This window comes from Heterocephalus glaber, unplaced genomic scaffold, assembly GCF_053883595.1.
Source record: "Heterocephalus glaber isolate CG9 unplaced genomic scaffold, H.glaber_assembly_v1.0 deba00001673, whole genome shotgun sequence".
In the NCBI taxonomy this organism is placed as follows: Eukaryota; Metazoa; Chordata; class Mammalia; order Rodentia; family Bathyergidae; genus Heterocephalus; species Heterocephalus glaber.
This window is the reverse complement of record NW_028258410.1, coordinates 18,115,062-18,136,862: the sequence shown is the minus strand read 5'-3', so window position 1 is coordinate 18,136,862 and position 21,801 is coordinate 18,115,062. Positions and strand designations below refer to the sequence as shown.

Genomic DNA, 21,801 nt, shown 5'->3' with positions numbered 1-21,801 from the left:
TAGAGTCCAGGTTGCAAGGAAGGAAACTGAACCCTTTTCACTTGCCCAGGGTCACACAGCATAAGTGACAGCCAGGATTTGACCCAGCTTTGACCTTGTTCATGTATCTCTCCCTTGGTCTGTCATCTTCCCCTGGGCAGGGACCACAGCCTCAGGGCTCAGGAGTGTCAACTGAAGATCTCTGTCCCAGAGACACCTGTGCTTTGGCCAGCTCAGTATATAATACTTTGAATTAATTGCCAGCATTTTAGGAAGCAGATTTCACATAAAAACCTATACTTCTGGCGTTTCTTGAAAAAAGTGGAGGTCTGGGTAGGTCCTGGGCAGCAACCTTAGCAAGACGCTCTCTGGTCCACATTATGTTCTCAGGACCTACCTGTGAGCTGCCTGGCCTGGCTGAGCACATAGTAGGTGTGCAGTAAATATCACTGGGTATTTTGAAGGCTTCGTGGCCCTTGCCAGCCTCCCAGACTTCCCTGGAGGTGTTGCCAGACAGTAGAGAGCTGCAGGAGGGCTTTTGTGGGCTGGAACGAAGCAATGGAGGCCATGGGCAGAGCTGTCCTGCCCCGGGTTGGCCTGTAGGAGGTGTTGGTGCCAGGCCTGGTGTCCCTCCCTCCCCTCCCCCACTACCCCTTCTCCTCCCTCCTCACCCATCCGAGGAGGGAGGCTTTGCCTCCTGGGGACACCTCCGATCTCCCTGATCTCCCTGATCTCCCAGCAGGGTCCCCCTGGAGGGGTGACTGTGGGAGGAGCCTGGCTGGGCTTTATCTGCTGGTGGAGGCTGGTGGAGCTGGAGAGGCAGACACAAAAGAGCAAGGTTCCGACTCCTCCTCCCGGCCTGAACCAGCCTTCTCTTCCTGCCCCAGCAGCCCTTGCGGTAAAAGTGCAACTAGAGCAGATGGCAAATATTAACACCGCAATGGAGGGCTGAGCCCCCCACGTCCCCAGCCCCCCACCACACAGGGCCCAGCACAGGACGGGTTTGCTTCATTCGAGACATTTGGTGGCAGGTGTGCAGGGGAGGGACAGGGCTCCTGGCGGGCTGGTTCGGGAGCCAAATCAGGTTTTGTAAGCCTTGCATTCTTGTTTTCTGTTGACGGTGAGAGAGGAGGACACCAAGGAATTTTTATCTTGGGGGCCTGTTTGTTGAGGCCTGCTTGGAAGCACCCTGGCTTCTCCCCGGTGACACTCATCATCATCCTTCTCCTCTGCTGACATCTGGGGCCAGGTCCTCTGGGCAGTGGGGCCACCCTGAACCCTGTGGGGTGAGGGGCTGCACCCCTGGCCTCCGCTTCCTGGGTGCAGAGCCCCCAGAGAGGTGATCACAAAGGGCTGAATGTCTCCTGAGGCAAAGTGCCTTGGGCTGGAAGCCCCTGGCCTAGATGAGCATCTGCGTTGGGTAAAGGTGTCTGGGGCCCCACCCTAGTTCCCTCTTAGCTTTTATGTGTTTCCTATAGATACAGAAAATATCGAGAATGATATGTTTCAACTTCACAAAATATAGCTTCTGGAGTCCAGAGACCCAGGTTTATATCTTGGCCATGGTGCTTGCTGCTCTGGGCTTGGAGCAGGGTCCCGGCGTTCCCCTTGAGAGGGGTTAGACAAAGCTCCAGCCTGGTGGGATCCAGCTAAGGACTGGAATATGCAAGATTCACCCACTTTCCGGTTTGGATCTACAATGTCCCCCGACGGTCCATGTGGGGCTTTTGAAGGGTGATTAGATCGTGAGGACACTAACTTCATCTGTGGGTTAACTCACTGATTAGTTCATAACTTGGCCTCATTGGGAGGTGCTGGAAACCCAGGAGGTGAGGCCTAGTAGGAACCAAGTGGGTTGTGGAGGTGTGACTTTGAGGACTCTGTCTTTCCCTGGCCCCCCAGTCTCTAGCTTCCCCTCTTTCTCCTGTACCAGCTGCTGTAAAGTGAGCAGCTTTGCTCTACCAGACCTTCCCACCATGATCTTTCTGCCTCATCATGGCCTAAAGCAGTGGACCCAGGCAACCATGGACTGAAACCCCTGAAACTGTGAGCCAAACCTTTCCTCCCTGAAGTGCTTTATCGAAGGCATTTGTCGTGGTGACAGAAAGCTGCCTTACAGCCCTTTAGTTGACAAACGTTTCGAGCACCTGCCCTGACATGGAGCAGTGTTCTAGGTGCTGAGGCCCAGATATGGGAAGAGAAGGCTCGATTCACTCCAAGCCACTCGCCCTCACACTCCTGTGTCAAGATGGGTGGCTGTCAGAGACAGTGTGAGGTGGAACCACCCACTCAGAGCTGGGGGAGGAGACAGGAGGAGCCCAGGTATCCCTGGGGATCCCCTTATGGCACTTGGTACCACACCAGCCCATAGTGAGGGTCCCAACGACCTACTTCGTTCACCTAGGCCCCGCCTCCTCAGTTTGCACCACCTCCCAACAGGCCACTCGCTATGACTCCATCAGGGATTCACCCAGTGATGCTCCAGTTGCTCCCCCAAACCCCCCCTCTGAACATGAGTTTTGGGGGGATGTTCCAGATCTAACCCATGACAGGCAGGAGCTGTTAGGATACAATCATGAGGTGGGCCACCTGCTTCCCACTTCTGTGCCTAACAGGAAAGGAGAGATGCGAGGTCAGGGAAGGTTGTGAGAACAGGTAAGTATGCGGCCTGGCCCAAAGTGTGGTGCCAGCTCTCGTGGCTGTGAAGCCTGTGGCCTCTGTGGACAGGAGCTCGCAGGCAAGGTCAGGCGGGGTGGAGGGTGAGCAGGTCTGGTCAGCTGCAGCAGGTCCTGGTTAGGGACACACAGAGATGTGTCCTGTGTCTGTGCAGAGGCCCATGTGATGCCTGTAGCTGGGTTTGGGGTGTCGGGGGAGATGTGATCTCTTTGGAGACCAAAGAGTCTGGAAGGCACTTGAACTTGGTTGTGCATGGTCAACCTTTTGCTGGGAAAATAAACCTCATTAAGCAGTGAATTCATCCAGGTGACCGTTCTGGCAGATTCTGTCCCATCTTGTCGTGTCGCCAGGCCCAAAGTCAAGGCCAAAGTTCCCGTTACTCGGGAGTCCTAATAATTAACCGGGAGCCTCGGGCAGAGAGAAGGGATGCTGGGTTTCGGATGGAGTGGGAAGCCAGAGCAGGCCGCTGGCTGTGTCACAGCCGGACATCACTGAGCCCCAGACCCGAGGGGCCCACCGTGCCCTGATGGGGATCCAAGCCTTTTGCTCCACCCCCAAGTCCAGCTCCAGAGGCCCTGGGCAGTGACCCCCAGAGTCGGCACAGGCAGGAGGGGCACAGATAACAGCTGCCAGCTGTTAGCACTTCAGGAGAAACGGGAGACCACAGGCCAGGAGGCTGCCAGGGAGTGCCTGTGGCATGGCCTCCTGTAGCCTCTCTGTCTAGACCACAGGCATTTATTGAACACCTACTACAAGCTATGCCTTCTGATTGACCAATGAACCATGCCTCTTAGTGGCAAAGAAATGTGCTCCTGGCACTTAGCATTTTTGTGTGTTACTTTGAGACTCAGTATGTACAGTAGTTCAGACTGACTTTGATTTTACTAGCCCAGGCTGGTCTCGAAATCACAATGATCCTCTTGCCTCAGCCTCCTGAGTGCTGGAAGTACAGGCATGAGCCACCACCCCTGGCTCTCGAACTAAACATTTTTGAGGCTTCTTGCAAAGTAAAAATTGAGGCATGCCCTGAACTGACTCCTGGAGTTGTGATTTCTTCATGTTTTGAGGCAGAATGCATTTAATACTAAAAATGCAATGTTATAAAACTGTACACTTGGGCTGTTTCCAAGCTAATGATGGCATTTAATGGATCCAGGGGGCTGTAATAATAATGGAATTAGCCAGGACTCACTGAGTGCTGTTCTTTAAGTACCTTGCAGTTAATGAGCTTAACACCCAATAAGCTAGGAACTAGTATCAGCCCTGACTTCCAGATAAGGAAACAGAGAAGTTGGTAATTTGGGCAAAGCCACACAGCTAGAAAGGGTGGCTGCCATTGGAGGATCTGGCCACGGGACATAGTTCATTCCTTGGGGTTCAAGGACTCTCTGCTCCACGCTGGCAGCTCTGTGGGGGGCACTGGAGGGGCTGTGAAAGTGCAAATCCAAGGTCCTCTGTGACCCTGGCAAGCAGCCCTGCCCTCCTTCCTGTGAGCCATGCAGGCGGGAACAGACGCTGAGAAGCCCCGAAGGAGCTGACCTGCACCCCAAACCTTCACTTCTGCTTCTGTCAAGATACCATGGTGGGGGTGAGGGGCAGCTTGGCTTAGTCTGTGAGTTTGTCCGGGCTTCTTTCCCTCTCTATCCTGGGCCCTGGAGCCCTGGGCATCGTTGCCCTGCCCACCCCTCCCCCCACGTTCTTTTTGCCTCCGTGGCTGCCCCGCCCCCAGCTGCCACGTGTTCAGTCCCAGCCCCTTACCTCTGCTTTCCAGCCCCTGGCCAGACTTAACTCCTTTGGTGCCAGATCCTCTGCCTTCTTTTTGTTCACTCACTTAAGTTAATACTTGCCTTTGAACCACCTCCCTAAGCCAGTGCCATTTCCAACTCTTGGGATGGATGCAGGAGCCATGGCTCCTGCTTCAAGCTGCTGAGCACTCAGTGTCACAGGCACTGTGCTGAGGGGAGAGGAGACCCTAGCGGCTGGCGGAGAAGAGGTATGTCAGAGGTGTCCAGACTGGAGCACAGGTACCTGGAGCCCTGGAGGAGGAGAGGAAGGAGTTGAGCAAGTCTGGGGACAGGGGCCCCAGGCAGCAAAGGAGCCAGGTCACGACCATTGTGAGGACCCAGCCCTGATGGACATGGACATGAGATGTGACCTGCCCTGCCTCTTAGATGGCTGTGGCTGCACGTGGAGGGTGGATGCTGGCTGTGCACTGGATGGGCTCGGGGAGATGCTGGTAGCCTAGCCACAGGTGTGGGTGGCCCCGGCTATGTGTGCACACGCTTAGCTGACAGATTTGAGATAATTATAGAGCTGCGTGCAGTTACAAGAAATAATATAGGGGCTGGGGATGTAGCTCAGTGGTAGAGTGCTTGCCTAGCGTTCATGAGACAGCAGGTTCAGTTCCCAGTACCTCAGAGAGAAAAAGAAAATCCAGAGGGACCGCTGTACGCTTGACCCAGTTTCCCCAGCGCTAACAGTTTGCGAAGCTGTAGTACAGTAGCACGGTGGCCGGGATTTTGACACTGATTCAAGCTGTTGGTCTCGTTCTTGTCTCCCTGGTTTCACCTGTGCTCACTCGTGGGTGCCTCCAGCTCTCAAGTCCCCTTCCAGTCCCTACCTGTGGCTCCCCCTCCCCAGGGAACCTGGTTTTGTCCTGTATGAGATTTGATCTGATTTGGTTCACACTCCACTTCCCTGTCAAGGTGTCAGACGGTCCCTGCTCTCAAGGCTCCGAGTCGCTGTCCTCTTACAACCACTTCACCTTCCTCCTGCCCCTCCTCGTCACCCCCTGGCAACCACTCATCTGCCCTTCATTTCTAGAATTTCGCCATTTCAAAAATGTTCTATAAATGGAATCATCTAGCTTGTAACCTTTTGGGATTGGCTTTTCTTGCTCAGCTTTACTCCCTGGAGATTCATCCAAGCTGCTGCATGAATCAAGAGTCTGTCTGCAGGTAGAGCTAGCAGGAATTGCTGGGAGGAGGAGACGGAGGGTGGAGAGCCGGGGGTGGAGTTCAGGGCTGGAGACATCCAGGCTCAGCCTCAGCCATCACAGGGAGGGAGGGATAAGGCCTCTGGGAGAGGGATGGCCCTGGAGGTCGGAGGACCTTCTGGTTGATTAGCATCTGCCCTGCCGCCCACCTGTGACGCAGTGAGACAGGCCAGCCGGAATGTCTGGGCTGACCACCCGAGGAGTTGGTGAGACAGGGGGGAGTGTGGGGGAGCCCGGGCTGCTCAGGATCTTTTCCTCATCTCTCCTTGCTGCCATGGAGAGTGGCACTGTTGAAACCAAAGGTTTGGCCATGGGGTGCAGGTGGGGTTTTGTTTTGTTGTGTTTTGTTTTGTGCTGCTGTGGTTGAAAGCCCAGGTCTCACGTGTTCTAAGCTCCTACACCCCCAGCTCTGGAAGGAGGGTTTAGACCCAAGGTTTCCAGAGTTAAGAATAAAATGAAAAGAGAGATGTGTTGCCCCTACGGCAAGATGGAGTCCGCTCCACAGACTCCTGTCTTCTGGGGATGCCGCTGCTTTGACAGTGGGATGGGTGGGCAGGTGGTGGCAGTGGTTGTGTGGTGTCCATGTGGGGCACAATGAGTTGGGCTTCAGCAGCCTGGACTCTCGGAGTGAGTCACATCATCTCCTCAGTTCCTGATCCAGGCCCCCGATCCCTACTCCTGCCTCAGTTTCTCTCCTTATCCCCATTCCCCTGCCTCCCCCTGTGCTTTCTACTTCCTTGTCTCTGAATCTTCCCTTCTCTTATTTTTGTTCCCCCCCTTCTCCCCCACTTCGCTTCTGTTTTTTCCCCTTTTGTCCCTACCTCCCTGTGTTTCTTCATGATGCTCTGGAGACGTCTTTCTTTCACTGTCTCTCTCACCCTCTTTCCTTTCTCTCCCTCTCAGATGTGACTCCCCAGACCTTGAAAACAACCTTTGTGCTCTCAGATAAGGGTGCTGCAGGGTCCCCAGGGCTGTGGTGACAGACCCTTGGGGCCAGTACTGGCGCCTGAAGGACTAGGCTGCTGAGGCACACGGTCCCCAGGTCTCCAGTGGACTGCCCAGAGAAGGCGACAGGCCGGGGCCGAGATTCCAGGCGTAGACTAGACCCTGGGGCACCCACTAGTGAGGGAGACCTCCAAGGCAGCTTGGAAGCCTGTAACAGGGAGAAAGGGCCCCGGGGCACAGTCCAGGGCTTACCTCTGGGCCAGGCTTCTATACAGCTGGGAAGTGCTCTTAACAGGGAGGCAGCTGCAGGGCAGAGTCTGTTGCCAGGGAGGGTGGGAGCCCAGAGGAGGGGTCAGAACATTGCTGGTGCTGGTGGGCCCCTTAGGTTTTGCCCTAGTAGCCTGTTTATTTAATGGATAACAGCTGCCCACATGGGCACTAGGCTCCGAGCGGCTCTGTGGAACCCGAGATGGTACACGGGGCTTCCCAGAGCTTGTTGGTGCTCTTCTCAGACCTCTGGACACCCACCCACCCTCCAGGCCAGCAGCGCCACCTCCAGGGGCTCTGGCGATGGTCAGACATCAAAATGGGAAGTGTACTGCTCCAGTGTGACAGTGGCAGCTGCTGGGCCTTAGCCAGCTGTTGGCATGGGCTCAGGGACATGGACCCAGGCAGTGGACACGCTGCCCCAGGCAGGTGACAAATCTCACTTTGACTGGGAGGCCCTGACCCAGCAAGGCCATGGGTGTGGCTTGGTCTGTCCTCCTGAGCCAAGAAGGACTCTTCCTTTCTTGCTGTGTGTGGGGGGGACATCTGGGCCCCAACCAGAGCATTTGACATCTCTCTAAATTCGGATCCCTGCAGTGTGCCAGCCCCACGAGTGGCCTTGCGAGGGCTTGTGCAGGGGGAAGGACACCCACCGTTGGGGCTACCACCACAAGCCCCTGTCTGAAATCTGGCAGAATTTGTGGAGCCCAGTGCAAATGACAGTGCCAGGCCCCTTAGTCAGAACTGACAGAATTTCAGGACAGTGCTAGCCGAGTGTATCCGCCAGCGCTTACTAGAGAAACAGTTATACCCAAGATGTACAAATATGTATGAATTCACAAGATTGGCTTATAGTGGCCGCCCACAGAGTCAGATGAGGAAGAGTGCAGAAGGTCTGTCTGCACACTGGAGACCGAAGCATTTAGGGGAAGGTCTGGAGCTCACTACAGTGCCCTGTGCAAGTCCGTATCAGGAGGCCGATGGGTCGGCAATGGAAGTCAGGCAATGGCATCCAAGGCAAAGACTGGAGCTGCTCTCAAGGAGCAGAAGCAGATCCATCCTCCGTCACTTCCACTTTATACCAGCCAGGCTGAGAGCCACCCTAGGTGTGGAATACCTGAGCCAATTTAGTTAAGCTTCTCTTAGCAAACTTCTTAGACTGACACAGTCAATCAAGCATCAAGTTCGGCCCTGCCTGCCACGTGAGCATCCCAGTGTAGAGCAAGTCCTGTTACCTGAGGAGACTTAGTTTCCACATCTGTAAGATAGGATTACCAGCCACACCCACCGCCAGGGCTTGGTGAGCAGTGATGGGGTTACTGTCAGGCTTAGCTCCCCAACACGGATATTGATGTGATTAAATAGCACGCATTATCTGTGGTGGTCCCTTGGCATTTTGCACACGCTGCCTTCTGTGTACTTTTCATTTTAAAATGACCTTTTTATTTTGGATAATCATAGATCTGCAGAAAACTCAGGAAGACACTCCAGAGTTCCCATATGCCACTTCCTAGGTTTGTTCCCCCATTATTGCCTTACATAATCCAGGACAGTTGTCAAAATTGCAACCCCAAGGTCTAAACAGTGCTACTGACTAAACTCTAGACTGTATTTGGGTCTTGCCAGGTTTTCCTGCAAACCCCGCCCCCAGCCCAGCATGGCACTTGGCGTGGGCTTTATTGTTAGTGTGAACTTGTGACTCCAACAGTAGCTCACAGACCAGGCCAGAGCACCACCATGCAGTGGTGGAACTGGGCCTGCCAGTGTCCTGGTGTGGAGATGCTGATGTCCATCACTGATCTTGGCCCCTGCCCTTCCTGCTGTGCCTTGGGGCAGTGATCTAATTCTGGGTTTATTCCTCTCATTCTTTCCCTGAACATTAATGGTCACCAGGCTCTGTCTAGGGTGAGACAGGTGGCAAGTAACCAAGGATGGGGGGACAGCAGGATGTGTACTGCAATGACATGGTAAAGGTGACCCCGATGGAATTAGGGATCCCCAGGAGGGTCAGGAGAGATCCCCTGAGCTGGTACCTGAAAAGCTCTTAGGAGACACCAGCCCGAGAAGACCTAGCAGAAAAGCTGGAGGGGAACAGCTGGTATCAAGGACCCAAAGCAGGACAGACCCTGTGAGGTCCAGGAGCAGGATGAGGCCTTGGACTAGTGGCCAGAGTGCCAAGAGGTGACAGACCAGGGTTTAGGGAGAAGGCTGGATCACATGGGCCTGGGGTCAACAGTGGTCCTCCGAGCCACCAGGCAAGTACCAGAAATGAGGGGGCTGGGAGAGCACATGTCCCTGGGGAGGGTTGTCCACTGCTCTGGGTCAGGAACTAGGTCAGGGAGACCCAGTTCTTGTGGGTACTGTGATATCAGCTCCCCCAGCCTGGCTGTCCGTGTGTGTGTGTGTGTGTGTGTGTGTGTGTGCACACATGCAGATTTCATAGCCAGCACCCTGAGAGAACAGGGCCTCTCCTTGGCTGGTTTCCATGTTAACGCTCTTCCTCCAGCTAAAAGCAGAATCTGTGGGGATTCAGGAACCTTCCAGAACTGCTGCCTAGGGTCAGCATCACCTTATTGAGATTGCACAGCCTGTCCATGCTGCTGGGGTCACCCGGGGCACTGGTCACCTGCTCCAGGAGCCCCAGCCCTGTGCTACTGGCACTAGGCCCTTGGTGACCTCCCACTTCCCCCAGTTACTTTGGCCACTGAGCCAGCAAAGGCTGGGTGGGAGGATCCTGGGTGGGAAGGGGGTTGGCTCTGTGAAGCTGGTCAGCCCCCGAGGGCAAGATTGGACCCACAGTGGCTGCTTCCGGGCAAAGGGGAGGAGTTCTGCTCACAACTGTCAGCGCTCTGGAAGACTCGGGGCCCTAGAGCAGACACAGACTCTGCAGGCAATGGCCTGAGGTGCACAAATCCCTGAGCCAGTACTGAGGAGGGAGGCCAGGCCCAAGGGGAGGGACTGTGGGCTGGCAATGGCAGGAGCCCATGCCAAGAGCTCCGAAGAGCCTGCTCTGAGTCCCAGCCCAGCCGTTTACCAGCTGAGAGGCCCTGGCACCGGCCTGTCCAGCCTCTCTCGAACTGCTTTCTCAGCTGTGAAAAGGAAGTGGCCACAGCCCCTGGCTCGTGGGCTCTTGTGAGCACTGGGGCAGATGGGGTACAGGCCAAACTTGCCATGGCAGGGAGCCGGGCATGTGAAGCAAAGATTCTCCACCCAGCGTCCTGGGCAGCCTTATGGAGCCTGCAGCCAGCCCCAATGCCCGACGCTCTGCTGGGCCTGCAGATGAGTTACTGGGGCACACCAGATGGCACAAGCTCCTTGTACCCCAGGGGAATGTGCCTGTGCAAATAGCTCAGCTGTTGAAGAGAGCCAGGCCTCCTCCAGTGTTGGTGATGAACTCACTTTCTGTGTCTGTGGCCAGCTGCTGAGCAGGGGCCACCAGTGAGCTGGGTGTGGCTGGAAGGGGCAATGCCTGAGGGTCCTGTAGTTTGGAAGCAGAGATGCAGGGACATCCTGGGTCCCATCAAGAGTTTACCTGAGCCCCCCTCAGCTCCAAGGTCTGGGCTGGGACTGCACAGATGCTCCAGCCATGCAGGCCTGGGTTCAAATCCCAGCTCTGCCAGTTCCTAGCTGGAACATTGTGGGCAAGTGACCCTCTGAGCTTCGGTTCCCTCTGTTGCAGATGGGATTAAGGATACCTGCCTGTCCAGCAGCTGTGAGGGTGCACCATGCCCCATGACCTTGCAGGGTGGCCCATCATGGGCTGGGTACCCCAGAAGTGGTCAGTACCCCTCACTGTGGTTGAATTGAGAGGCTGGGTTGTTTGTGGAGTTGAACTGATCTATTGCTTTTTAAACAACAACAAAAATTTTTTAAACAAAATTTAAAATTTCTAGAATTAGAGAAAGTTGCTGTGCTAGTACAGAGTGGCCCCGTACCTGTGTCACCAGTCTCTCCCGTGCCTGCTGTGGTGCACTGTGACAGCGAAGGCACCAAGGCTGATGCGCTGTTCTGAATTGAACACCACAGTGTATTCGATTTCACCGGTCCTTCCTCAGTACCTCTGTCTGTCCCAGGATTGCTCCCAGATACTGTATTCCACTTAGGCACAAGGGGAATTTAATTGATATAAGAAGCAAACATGCCTTTAGCCTCCTCTGGTCTGTGACACCATCTCTGACTTTCATCAGTGACCTTGACCATTTTGAGGAATATTGGTTAGGAATCTTGTATACTATCCTTCAATTAGGGCTCATCGGGAATCCAGATAATCTGATTTCCCAAGAGAAATTAGCAGTCTGGTCTTCATGAGACACCTGATTCTTTTTTATGGGTTTACAATTCCATTCTTACAGAATCATGAAGCAGACCAGCACACCTGTCTAGTCTGTGAGCTGAAAGGCTGGCAACTCCAGTGTCCAGGGCCGAAGAGGGATGAAGAGCGTGGGGTAACCCCGGAGAGAGTGCACGGGGCCTGGCGGCTCCTCTAGCAGCTCCCTTAGGCTGAGGAGGAGGACTTGGACCCGCCCCGTCCTGTTGGTGTCAGGTTTCCTGTCTTGACCTCTCTCACCTAGAAGAGTGGAGCGAGCATTCCTGCCTGTGGCCTGGGAGGTGGGGGTGGGGAGGCAGAGCCAAAGCCTTGGTTACTCCTTGCTTACCTGGGCGACCCCAGGACACTCTCCTTACCCGCTGGAGGGCTCCAAAGCCCCTCTGAGATTCTCGAAGTCCAGGCAACACTGTCAGGGTCTGAGCTTGCTGCTCTGTCTCCAAGGAGCCTGTGGGAAGAGAGGCAGAGGTTGAGCCTGGATGACCTCAGACATGGAGTGACTCCTTGCCTTGCTGGTTGCCATGAGAATCTAAGAGAAAGTGGCATGAAAGTGGGTTTCACTGGCTTCCTAGTGTGCAGGTGATTGGGACCTGGCGTCCTGGGGCGTGGCCCTGCTCACCTGCCCTGGCATCACACAGCACCTGAGTTTGCAGCCTCATACACCTGCCTGCACCTGTTGGTTGAAGCACCCAATTTCTAAGGACTTGCTGGCGCTATTATGGATTTATTATTTGTTTTAGGCAGGATTCTTAGTTGCAAGTGACAGCAACCTAGGTCAGCTTAAGCAAAGAGGAGAATTTCCTGGCTCCTGTGCAGAAAAAGTCTCAGGGTTATTCTAGCCTCTGGCAGAATCAGATTCAGGTGCTCAAAACAAATGATATTGTCAGGGCTCTGCCTCACCCTATCTCCCTACTGTGCCCCCTGTGCCATCTGCTTTTGATCTCAGGCAGGACCCCTCCACCCTCCACGATGGCACAAGAGGCCTTCAGCACATTCAGGTACCTCAGGAAGGAGAGCAACCCTGGCACAGCAGCAAAAGTCCCAAGGCTATTTCTCAGTGGCCCTATTTGGGTCACATGCTCTGGCCGGGACCAATGGCTGTGGAAGATGGAAAGGGCTTCCTGGTGGAGTCACACCTCCTTGGGTCCACCTCCTAGGGCTGGGTTGGGGAGCCAGGTACAAAAGGGTCCCTTAGAAAAGTCAGGATCCTGGGCCGGGGATTTAGCTCAGTGGTTCTGCCGCCTGCCTCGAAAGTAAGCGCAAGGACCAGAGTTCGATCCCTGGTACCAAAAAGAAAAAAAAAAAGAAAAGTCAGGATCCTGATACCTGAAGGGGAAGTGGACAGGTCAGAACAGCACTCACCCTGCCCACCTCCTTTCAAAGACAGTGTTTTGGGCTTCAAGAAGTCATACCTGAGCCCTCAGACATACCCCTGCCACCCCACCTGATAGACATCAGGTCAGCTCTCCATGGAGCTGAGTCACCTACCCACATTTCTCCAGTGCGACCTCCAGGATGTTTTGAGGGCTACACCAACCTCCACAGCCTTTCTTGCCATCTTCTACACTGGTGACCCTTCTGAAAAAGGAAATGTAGCTGGTTTGAGGTAACTTGTTCCTTGGGAGCCCTTGTGGGTTCCTAGGGGCCACATAAAGCAGCGGGCTGATATCCATCCAGATGTTTGGCTGGGCGCTGACAGAAAGCTTACCTATCCTGCATCCCCCTTGCTCTGGCTTTGCAAAAGCAGGAATGATGTTTTCCCTCCATCACCAGGAGAGATGCTGCAGTCGTGAGCTTCTGGTACTAGATCTCACTGGGCCTAAAGATAGGACTGCATCTGAAACGGAGGTCTCTCACTGTTCCTTCTCCTTGGTTCCTTCCTAATTATATTGATTTTCCTCTTTTTCTCCCTGTTGGCAGAAGCATTCCGAAAGGAATGGGGTTCCCTGCAGAGATCCCTGGAGAGGACATCTGGCCAAGCCAGGAAACTGACTCTGGCCTGGTCACTGACCAATGGGGCCACTGAGGGCCCTTGGCCATGCCTGTGTCCTCGGGGCTAGGAGAAGAAGGACTATGTCTTTTCAGGATCGAAGAATGCTCTTTGGCTTCAAGTCATGAATCAGGATGAGAGGGCTGGTCTGGGCCTGTCGTTATTCACCCATAGGTTGTGTTTCCTGGGGAACCCAAGGGCCAGTTCTCAGGAGAAAGAGTGAAGATGTCTAAAACTGCTGGGTCTCCGCAGCTGCTTCACTTGGTGCCTTCCTTCCTGATTATGCTGACTGGGTGCCAGCAGCAGACCTATGCTGGTCTGTAAGGCCGGATACAATGGAAACGGTGCTGGGACAAGAGAGGCTGGTGGGTGGGCCCTGCCCAGGCAGGCTGAGCCAAGAGCGGCTGAGCGAGGGTGGACCAGATGGAAGGTTCTGACTCCCTCGTGTGAGGCTGACCCTCGGACAAGGTGAATTGCTCATCTTGGTTTTCTAAAGTGGAGGGGTCGATGCAGTTGGATGAGGTCCCCAGCCACTGGGCATGTTCCCCTCATTGAAAATGCCTGAGTTGCTCCCTTCCTTGACAGAGAGGGGCTCAGTGTGGTGGGAAGTCAAGGCCTCTGGAACGCAGAGGCAGAACCTGGCCCACCACAGGGGATGCCTGCTGCAGCCACCTCTGAGGCTCCACTCTTTCTCCTCAAACCTGTTCTCTGTTCCGCTGTTCCTGAGACACACACCTCAGTGAACACAGGTACGCACACCATCTAGCTTCAAAGCCTCCAAGGCTGCCTGGTGTTCCTGGGATAAGTTCTTAGCATGGCTGCTGGGAGCCCTCTCAGCTGGCCTGTTCTGGCCTCTTCCTTGCCTACACTCACACCCGCCAGGCCAGCCAGAGCTGCTCCGTTCTCCAGCCCCCACCACATACCCCACTTTGCACACGCTGTTCCCCCAGCCTGTTCTGTACCCCATTTCTCTGTTGCTAGTCAAGTCCTGCATGGTAGTTGACATCCCAGATGCTTCAGCCTCTGGAAACCCCTCTCCATACAGGATGTGTTGTCAGCTCCTCCCAGTTCCCCAGGCCTTTGTTTCTCTCTGCCACCAGCCTTGGCATGAGGCAGCATTGGTTCTGTTGGCCCATCTCCTTCATCTTTGGTCAACAGTGGGTCTGCCAGTGAGGCAGACCTGGTCACATGGTGTCCCTGCTCTGGGATTCCTGGGTCATAGAACAAATGGATTCCAGTTCCTGACACAGCACCTCCTTTTTGTCATTTCAGAAACCAGCAGCAGCAGCAGTAGCTTTCGAGCTGCCCACACTGTACCGGACCGAGGACCATTTTCCCGAAGACACTCAAGAGTCTCAGTGTCACAACCCTTAACTGCATCAGCCTCTGTGAGCTTTGTCATGCTCCTATTGGGATGTTGGGACTGAAACTGTGTACACAGAGTCACTTCCCCTTTGTCAGTGATTTGCTTTTGCATTTCCTCCCCATGGAGTCCTGAGCAGCCATAGGGACCCTCATGTAGCTGTGGTTGGAGGTCTGAGGGCACAGCATCTCCTGGTGGCATCTGGCCCATCAGCCTGCTGTTCTAAGGGCTGAGGCTCTGGGGCTGCTGGGCTGGCAGTGAGGGATCCCTTCTCAATGCACACACATGCATGCACACACCCCCACACGCAGCTAAACTAGAGGATTAGAATTTCAAGGAAGGCTAAACTAATGAATCTGTCAAGATAAAGGTAGAAAGGGGCCGGGGATGTAGCTCAGTGGTGCCGTGCCTTCCTCACAAGTGCAAGGTCCTGAGTTCCATCCCCAGTACTGAAAAAAAAAAAAAAGGTAGAAAAACAACGAGTAAGTTGGGTCATGCCAATTTTGGGAACATTTTTGGAATTAAAAGATGCAGATGGGGCCGAAGAAGTAGCTCAGTGGAAAAGTATTTGATCAGCATGTAGGAGATGCTGGATTCAATCCCCAGTGTTGCAACAAAACAAAAAAGCAATAAAGGTACTACTTAAGAGGCTAAAGCAGGAGAATGCCAAGATTCCAAGTTTGAGGCCAGCCTCGGCAACTTAGTGTACATTTAACTCCTTAATCCATTTAGAATTCTGAATCTGTGGACTCAAGATTTAAAAACACAGCTGGGATGTAGCTTAGTGTGAAAGCTGTGGGTTCAATCTCTAGTACTACGAAAGGGGCACCTCACTCAGTTTTCACAAACAGAACACATCTGTGTAACCCAGCCACATTATCAGCACCCAGGAGTCTCTCTGGAGTCCCCTTCCTGCCCATACCCACCTGAACCCAAACAGCCGACAGGAGAGGCTGGCTTTGCGGTCCTCAAACCCCGGGTGGAGGGTGCGGGAGTGTGCGCGAGGTGCGGCTCCCTTTGTGCCCGGCTTCGTGGGCTGGATGTACCTGCGGGCCGTGTCCCTGTTGCTGTGTAGTTGCCGGTTGTTAATTCTCACAGTGGTATTGTATTGATTGGGCCCGCCTTTAATGAGGAAGCCTCCCCACTCATCATGCTCTGTCTGCTCACAGGGAGCATAGATTGAGTGGAAAGTTAATTTTTACACAAGCAGTCAAGGACACCAGTTTTCAGAAGGCCCCATATCTGTGATTACAGGAGACTCGAGGCTTCTTGCCCCTTCCAGGGCCTGAACCAAGGACCAAGGAGAGGTGGAGGGTGATGTCATGTGCTTAAGCCGCAGCAGTGAAAGTGTCCTACAGCAGAGACCTGCAGGGCTGTGGCTCTGTAGCCTGCTCCGGTGGCAGCTTCATCTCCTGGATAGCTCAGCTCTGTGACCTGACTTTGCTGCTTAGCCTCTCTGAGCCCAGCCTCTTCTTTTGTAGGATCCGAGTGATGGGCTGTTGTGACATGAGACGAGCTGTGTGCATGCTTGGCCCAAAGTCTATCCAGAGACACTTGGTAATGGGCGTCTGGGTTGTGGTCGCTGGGCTTGCTAGGGAAGGGGACTGTGTGCTGTTTCTCAGTTGACCTCCTGTGCTTTCAGGCAGGTGCCTGACTCGATACTGTCAAGTGAGTGGCGTCCCTAACCACCTGCTTTGGCAGCCACCCACCCTGGGGCAATGGTGACTGCAGCCCAGGAGCGGGTGGCTTTCTTTTGTGGCTGTTTCCACAAGAGCAAAGCTCTGGGCTCAGCCACCTTCACCACTATCCCGGGATGTGGACTTCATGTCCATTAAAGCCAGAAATTTCAGGACAGCAGCCCAGTGGACAGTATCTGGTCGGCAGAAATGTGAGGTTTGCCCTGAACAGTTTTAAAATGTTTTTACACATGGATGAATCTCTAACTGTTTGGAACAGATAAAGCAGTGATGACGAACCTTTTAGAGACTGGTGCCCCAACTGCAACCCAAAACCCACTTAATTATTGCAAAATGCCAACACTGCAATTAAACCTGAGTACTGAGGTTTTCAGTTTAGAAAAAACAACTCATACATTAACATCTTTTGTCTTAAAAGAAAAACAACAATGATAGAGCTTTCAATGATACTAACAGCTTTTTATTGAAAAGTAGAAGTTTGCATTTGGCGTGCTTTATGCACAACTAATGTGATCTTTGCTGTTGTATGCGTGCTGATAATTTGTCAGACCTTGGCTCACACTTCATTAGATTGAGAGCAACAAATGCAGCACTCAGGTCATCTGTCAGTCTGTTTCTTGTATCAGATTTGATATCATTCAAAGCTGAAAACAGCTGCTCACAAGCATAAGATGAGGCAAGCAAAGTAAGAAAAGCAATCCCAAGTGCTTTCATTGACCTAAAATTATTCGGCAGAGAATTCCACTCTTTAAGAACTTCATTTTCAGAACTGCCCACTGTAATGGCCTTTGCACTCCCTTCACACTTGGTCTTCTCTATCTTAAGTGTTGCATGCAGGTCACAGAATTTATTTTTCCAGCTAGAGCTTTCTTGAAATTCCAGTAGCTCCATTTCCAGAGCTCCAAAATCTAACCAGTGTAAGCAGGCAAGATCAAGTTCTTCAAATTTGGCTTTATCTGGAGAAGAAAACACAGGGTTGTCTCCATCTTATGGAACTGCAAAAATCTGTTACTAACATTCTCCTTTGCAGCTGCTACAATGCTAGGAAATTCCTTGTAGATTTCTTTGTAGCTTGTAGGATTGTCACCAAATGTTGTAGAATTTTCTAAATGCATTTTTAGGTTTGGAAAATATTTCAGCTGCCCACTTTCAAGGTCTCTTTCAAAAACCTGCAGTTTTCTCTCAAATGTTTTGATATCACAAAACATCCTTTCTGCTGTTTTCTCTACACCTAGTTTTTTGTTCAGTACACTGAAGTGTAGGGTAAAATCTGTAAAAAACATGAGGTTGTTAAGGCAGGCCATGTCAGTGAGCTGTGGCCATTCCTGCCCTTTTTCATTTACAAACAGCCTAATTTCATCCAAGCAGGCTACAAACCTCTCCAGGAGTCATCCTCTGCTCAGCCATCGGACATTATTGTACATAAGTAAAGCATTATACTGTGCCTGAACTGAACTGAACAAGAAGTGCTTGAAACTGTCGAAAATTATAGAGCGTAAGCCATGATGCAATTCACCATTTTTGTGACATCTTTGAGGCTATCATGTAATTTTTTGCTGCTTTGCCTGGTACAAATTGCTTCTTGATGTATAATACAATGAAACTGAATGATTGGATGTTTTGCTTCTCTAACAAAGAACTGAATGAAACCAGATGTTGCCCTCACTATTCGAGGTGCCCCATCACTAGTAATTGAAACCACTTTGTCTGCTCTTATGTCTTGTGACAAAAAAGCCTCCATCACAGCACTGTAGATATCTATCCCTTGTGTTCTTCCAGGCAAAGACACCAATTTCGTCAGCTCTTCTCTCATGATGTCACCAACAGCATAGTGTAAAATCACTGCTAGCCTTGCATGATTATTTATGTCTGTGCTCTCATACAAGCACATGGAGTAATAGGCTGCCTTTTATAAGTGAGTGGTGAGCTGCTGACTAATATCACTTGCCATGCACAGAACTCGATCTTTAATAGTATTTCTGCTAAGTGGCATCTCCGAGATGCATTGCATAATTTTATCCTTGTTTGGGAAATCATGGAAAAGGGACTTACTCCCAGACAACATGGCCATTCTGATAAAATCCCCATCAGAGAGGGGCTTACCATGTTTTGTTATGCACAGTGAAATTTGAAAGCTGGCAGCTGTCAGATGATTTGTTTTAGAAAGATAGTTGCAAAAAGTAGGATACTGGGAATGATATGTTCGGCAATACTTTTGTGGTTGGTGTCAAAGTGCTGTCTGACACTTGATGTGCAACACACAACACTTTCACTACACAGAATGCATAACGCTCTCCCATTGCGTTGTCACTCCAAATGACTTTGTCCAGGCCTCTTGGAATGATCTTCCACTATCTGTTTTCAGTTTTGCATTTTTTGGTGTTCAAGACTTGGAGTCTATAAAAATACAAAGTTTTAAAAAATGAAGCACCTAATATAAATCTATTCCTATACCCAAAAGGGCTAACACTATTAGTTAGCACTAAAGAATTAGATATTGCTTAAACCAATAATCTGTAGATTATTGGTTCTCAGCTGGGCTTCCTCTTGAATTTGCTGACCACCAGTGCAAGGGGGCAGTGATCCACTAACCACCAGCTTTCGGCCTGCTCTGAAGAAGGCATCTGAGTGTGTTTCCAACCTTGGGGGGCTTCTGCTAAACTCACAGCCAGTCCAAGCGAATATATATATCCTTGCTCATTTTCATAAATTCTTCACAACTAAATATGATGCTACAGATTCAGATATGCCAGGCGGACAGCATATTAAAAGAACCTGTCTCTTAATTAGAACATCTCTACGCTAAGTCTTAGGTATTAAATCTCAGCTTATCTATACCCTTGGCAATGCACTGACCAGCCATGTGAAAGCTTGGACAAGTCATAGCTAATTAGGTGTGGCTTGTGACGTTATCACCTGGGACCAGGACTCCTTTCCAAGCACCATATGGCCCGCATGTGCACTGCTGTCTGATGTTTGGCTACTGGGGTAATGCTGGGGCAACTTGACTCATGCCAACAGAAAAGGCTCTGCATGCCGACTGTGGCACATGGGCCATAGGTTTGCCACTACTGTGATAAAGGGAGCTGCACATCTCACTGCACACCTTGCACAGATCCAGAATTCCAAATGGATCAAGGAGTTAAATATATAAATGCAGTCACTGAAGAAGTAGGCAGAAACATCAGCCATGTAATGTAAAAGCCACAGAGATAAATTTGATATCTATAAAATTTATATATATATATATATATATATATATATATATATATATATATATATATATAATCTTTGCTTAGCAAAACAGAAAGCTCAACCCCCAAATCCTAAAACAAAACAATAAAATCCTAAGCAAATTCAAGGCAAATGATAAACTGGGGAACTTGTATTTTAAACTCATAAGGTAATAGCCTCCCTAATAGGTAACAGCACCTATGGATAAAAGAAAAAATAGGGAAAAAAAAGGCAAAGGATATGAACAGGCATTTCACAGAAAATGCAGAAGGTATTTAAACATGAAAAGCTACTCAGCCTCAGTATATAAGTATGAAAGAAACTGGAATTACTCCCAGGGGCATGAGAATGCACTTCAGTGGTAGAGCACTTGCCTAGCAAGTGTAAGGCCCTGGGTTTGCCCCCGATTCTCAGCTATGCCAGAAAAAGAATTTCTGGAAATTAGATTCTTCACAAATCAGTCTGCAAAGATTAAAATCTTTGGTGACACTGTTGGGGAAAATTGGACAAGCACGCATTCTCATGGCCAATCAGCAGAATCTGTGAAAATGAGAAATGTATCTATGCCTTCAGACCCAGTAACCCCACCTCTAGGACCCAGCTTACACAGGAGAAGCAGCAGCAAGTCCACAGGGTTAGTCATTGTGCGTTGAAATAGCAAGATGAGATGGAACCTGAGTGTTCCCCAATGTGGGGTTGGTTCTGTTATGACACATTCATGAGAGAATACTATGAAATTGTAAGGGGGGATTAGGAGTTCCTTATGAGTTGTGGTTGTCAAGATATGAAGACCAAAGGCAGAAAAATGTACATAGTACACTGCCATCTAAATGAAAATGAAAAGCCTGAACATTCTCAGGATAAAAACTTGATAACAGTGGGTATCTGTTTAGGATGAGAGATGTCCTTTCCACTCTTATTTTTTATTTTTTGGGACTGGGGATCGAACTCGGGACCTTGCACTTAGGAGGCAGGCGGCGGAACCACTGAGCTAAATCCCAGGCCCTTTTAAAAAATTTTTGATATTTTGGTGCTAACTATTCAGAAAATTAAAATCAGTTGCCAGCACCCAGCACTCTGTAGGCTGAGGCAAGAGGATTTCAAGTTTGGGGCCAGTCTGAGCTGCATAGCAAGTTCCAGGCCAGAGAGCAAGTTCAAGGCCACCATGTATGTACTACCAAGCAAGACCCTGTCTCAAAAAAATAAAAAGTAAAATCAGTTTCCAGGATGGACATGGTGGTGCACACCTGTAATCCCAGCTGTTCAGGAGGCTGAAGTGAGAGCACTGCAAGTTTGAGCCAGCCTGGGTAATTCAATGTTGTCTCAAACTAAAAAGGCGGGGAGGGATGTAGCTCAGTGATAGTGCACTTTTGGGGTCAGTCATAGTAAAGCAAAAGCAAAAAGTTTTCAGCAGTCAACAATGGAGAGTCTATATAAAGAAAGCTTCCTGTTCTTTTGGAAACCTGGGTATCCAGAACCCGAGGCTTCCACAGCAGCAATGAGCTGGCCCTGAGACCCTCAGAAGGACTCCTCTCCAGGCATAGCTTATACTCAGATCACCCCACTAATGCCTTCCACCTGCCTGGCCCTTCAGGGCAGTTGAAACCCTTAGATCTAGTGATCCCCAGCCATGGTGAATTTATTCCAAGAATGTGGGTGGTGAAGAAACATCTGGTAGGGTTTCCATGGTGAAGGATGGCGGTTGTGAGGGGCCTCACTGCAGTCCCAGCAACTGGCAGCCTATCCAGCACAAATTCCAGTTCCCCAGGATGGGCTGGGTTGCACTATAGGAGTATGTGTGGTCAAGGGTCTTGTGTGTGGGGTGGCTGATAACCAAGTAGACATAAGAAAACTCCTGACCAACATATCCCTTATGAATATGAATGAAAAGCCAACAAAATGTCACCTAACCAAGTCCAGCAACACAAAAAAGGGATTATATACCATGACCAAGCAAATTTCTCAGGAATGCAAGGTTGGTTTAACATGAAAAATCAATGTAACGTATCATATTTAAAAAGGACAAAAGGATCATCTCAGTGGATGCAGAAAAGACATTGACAAAATCTGGCCTCTATTCAATAAAACTTTTTCTTGGGGTGAGAAGGGGAGTTTTGGGGAGGAGGCCAGGCAGACAGACCTTTATGTCTCAAAGGAGTTCCCAACTCTCTGGACATGCTTTGTTGTCCCAGGCAGCTGCTAGTGTACAAGAATCTCTCTCCTCATGTTAAAACAAACCCCCATTTGCCCTGGTCAGCCACACATGCATCCTGGGTCAGGAAGTCTTCAAAACAGTTCTGATTGTAGGCAGCTGTCACAGAATCTCCTCGT

At 51.1% G+C, this 21,801-nt stretch overlaps 1 protein-coding gene across 7 annotated transcripts in view; it reads left to right on the top strand.

Annotated features, from left to right (window-relative positions):
• The window catches only part of Bcas4 (breast carcinoma amplified sequence 4), an 83,170-nt gene that overhangs the window by 37,885 nt on the left and 23,484 nt on the right, over positions 1-21,801 (top strand). For 4 of the 7 annotated variants that reach the window (XR_015446019.1, XR_015446020.1, XR_015446021.1 and 1 more), the window contains one exon: positions 14,449-17,934. Coding sequence is in view for 4 of the 7 variants with exons in the window: in XM_087197708.1 (XP_087053834.1) it covers positions 14,449-14,550 (102 nt within the window). In the remaining 3 variants the exon portion in view is untranslated. Of the gene's footprint in view, positions 1-14,448; positions 17,935-21,801 lie in introns of those variants that run through there. The other 3 variants (XM_087197710.1, XM_087197709.1, XM_087197711.1) reach the window with 3 other exon arrangements.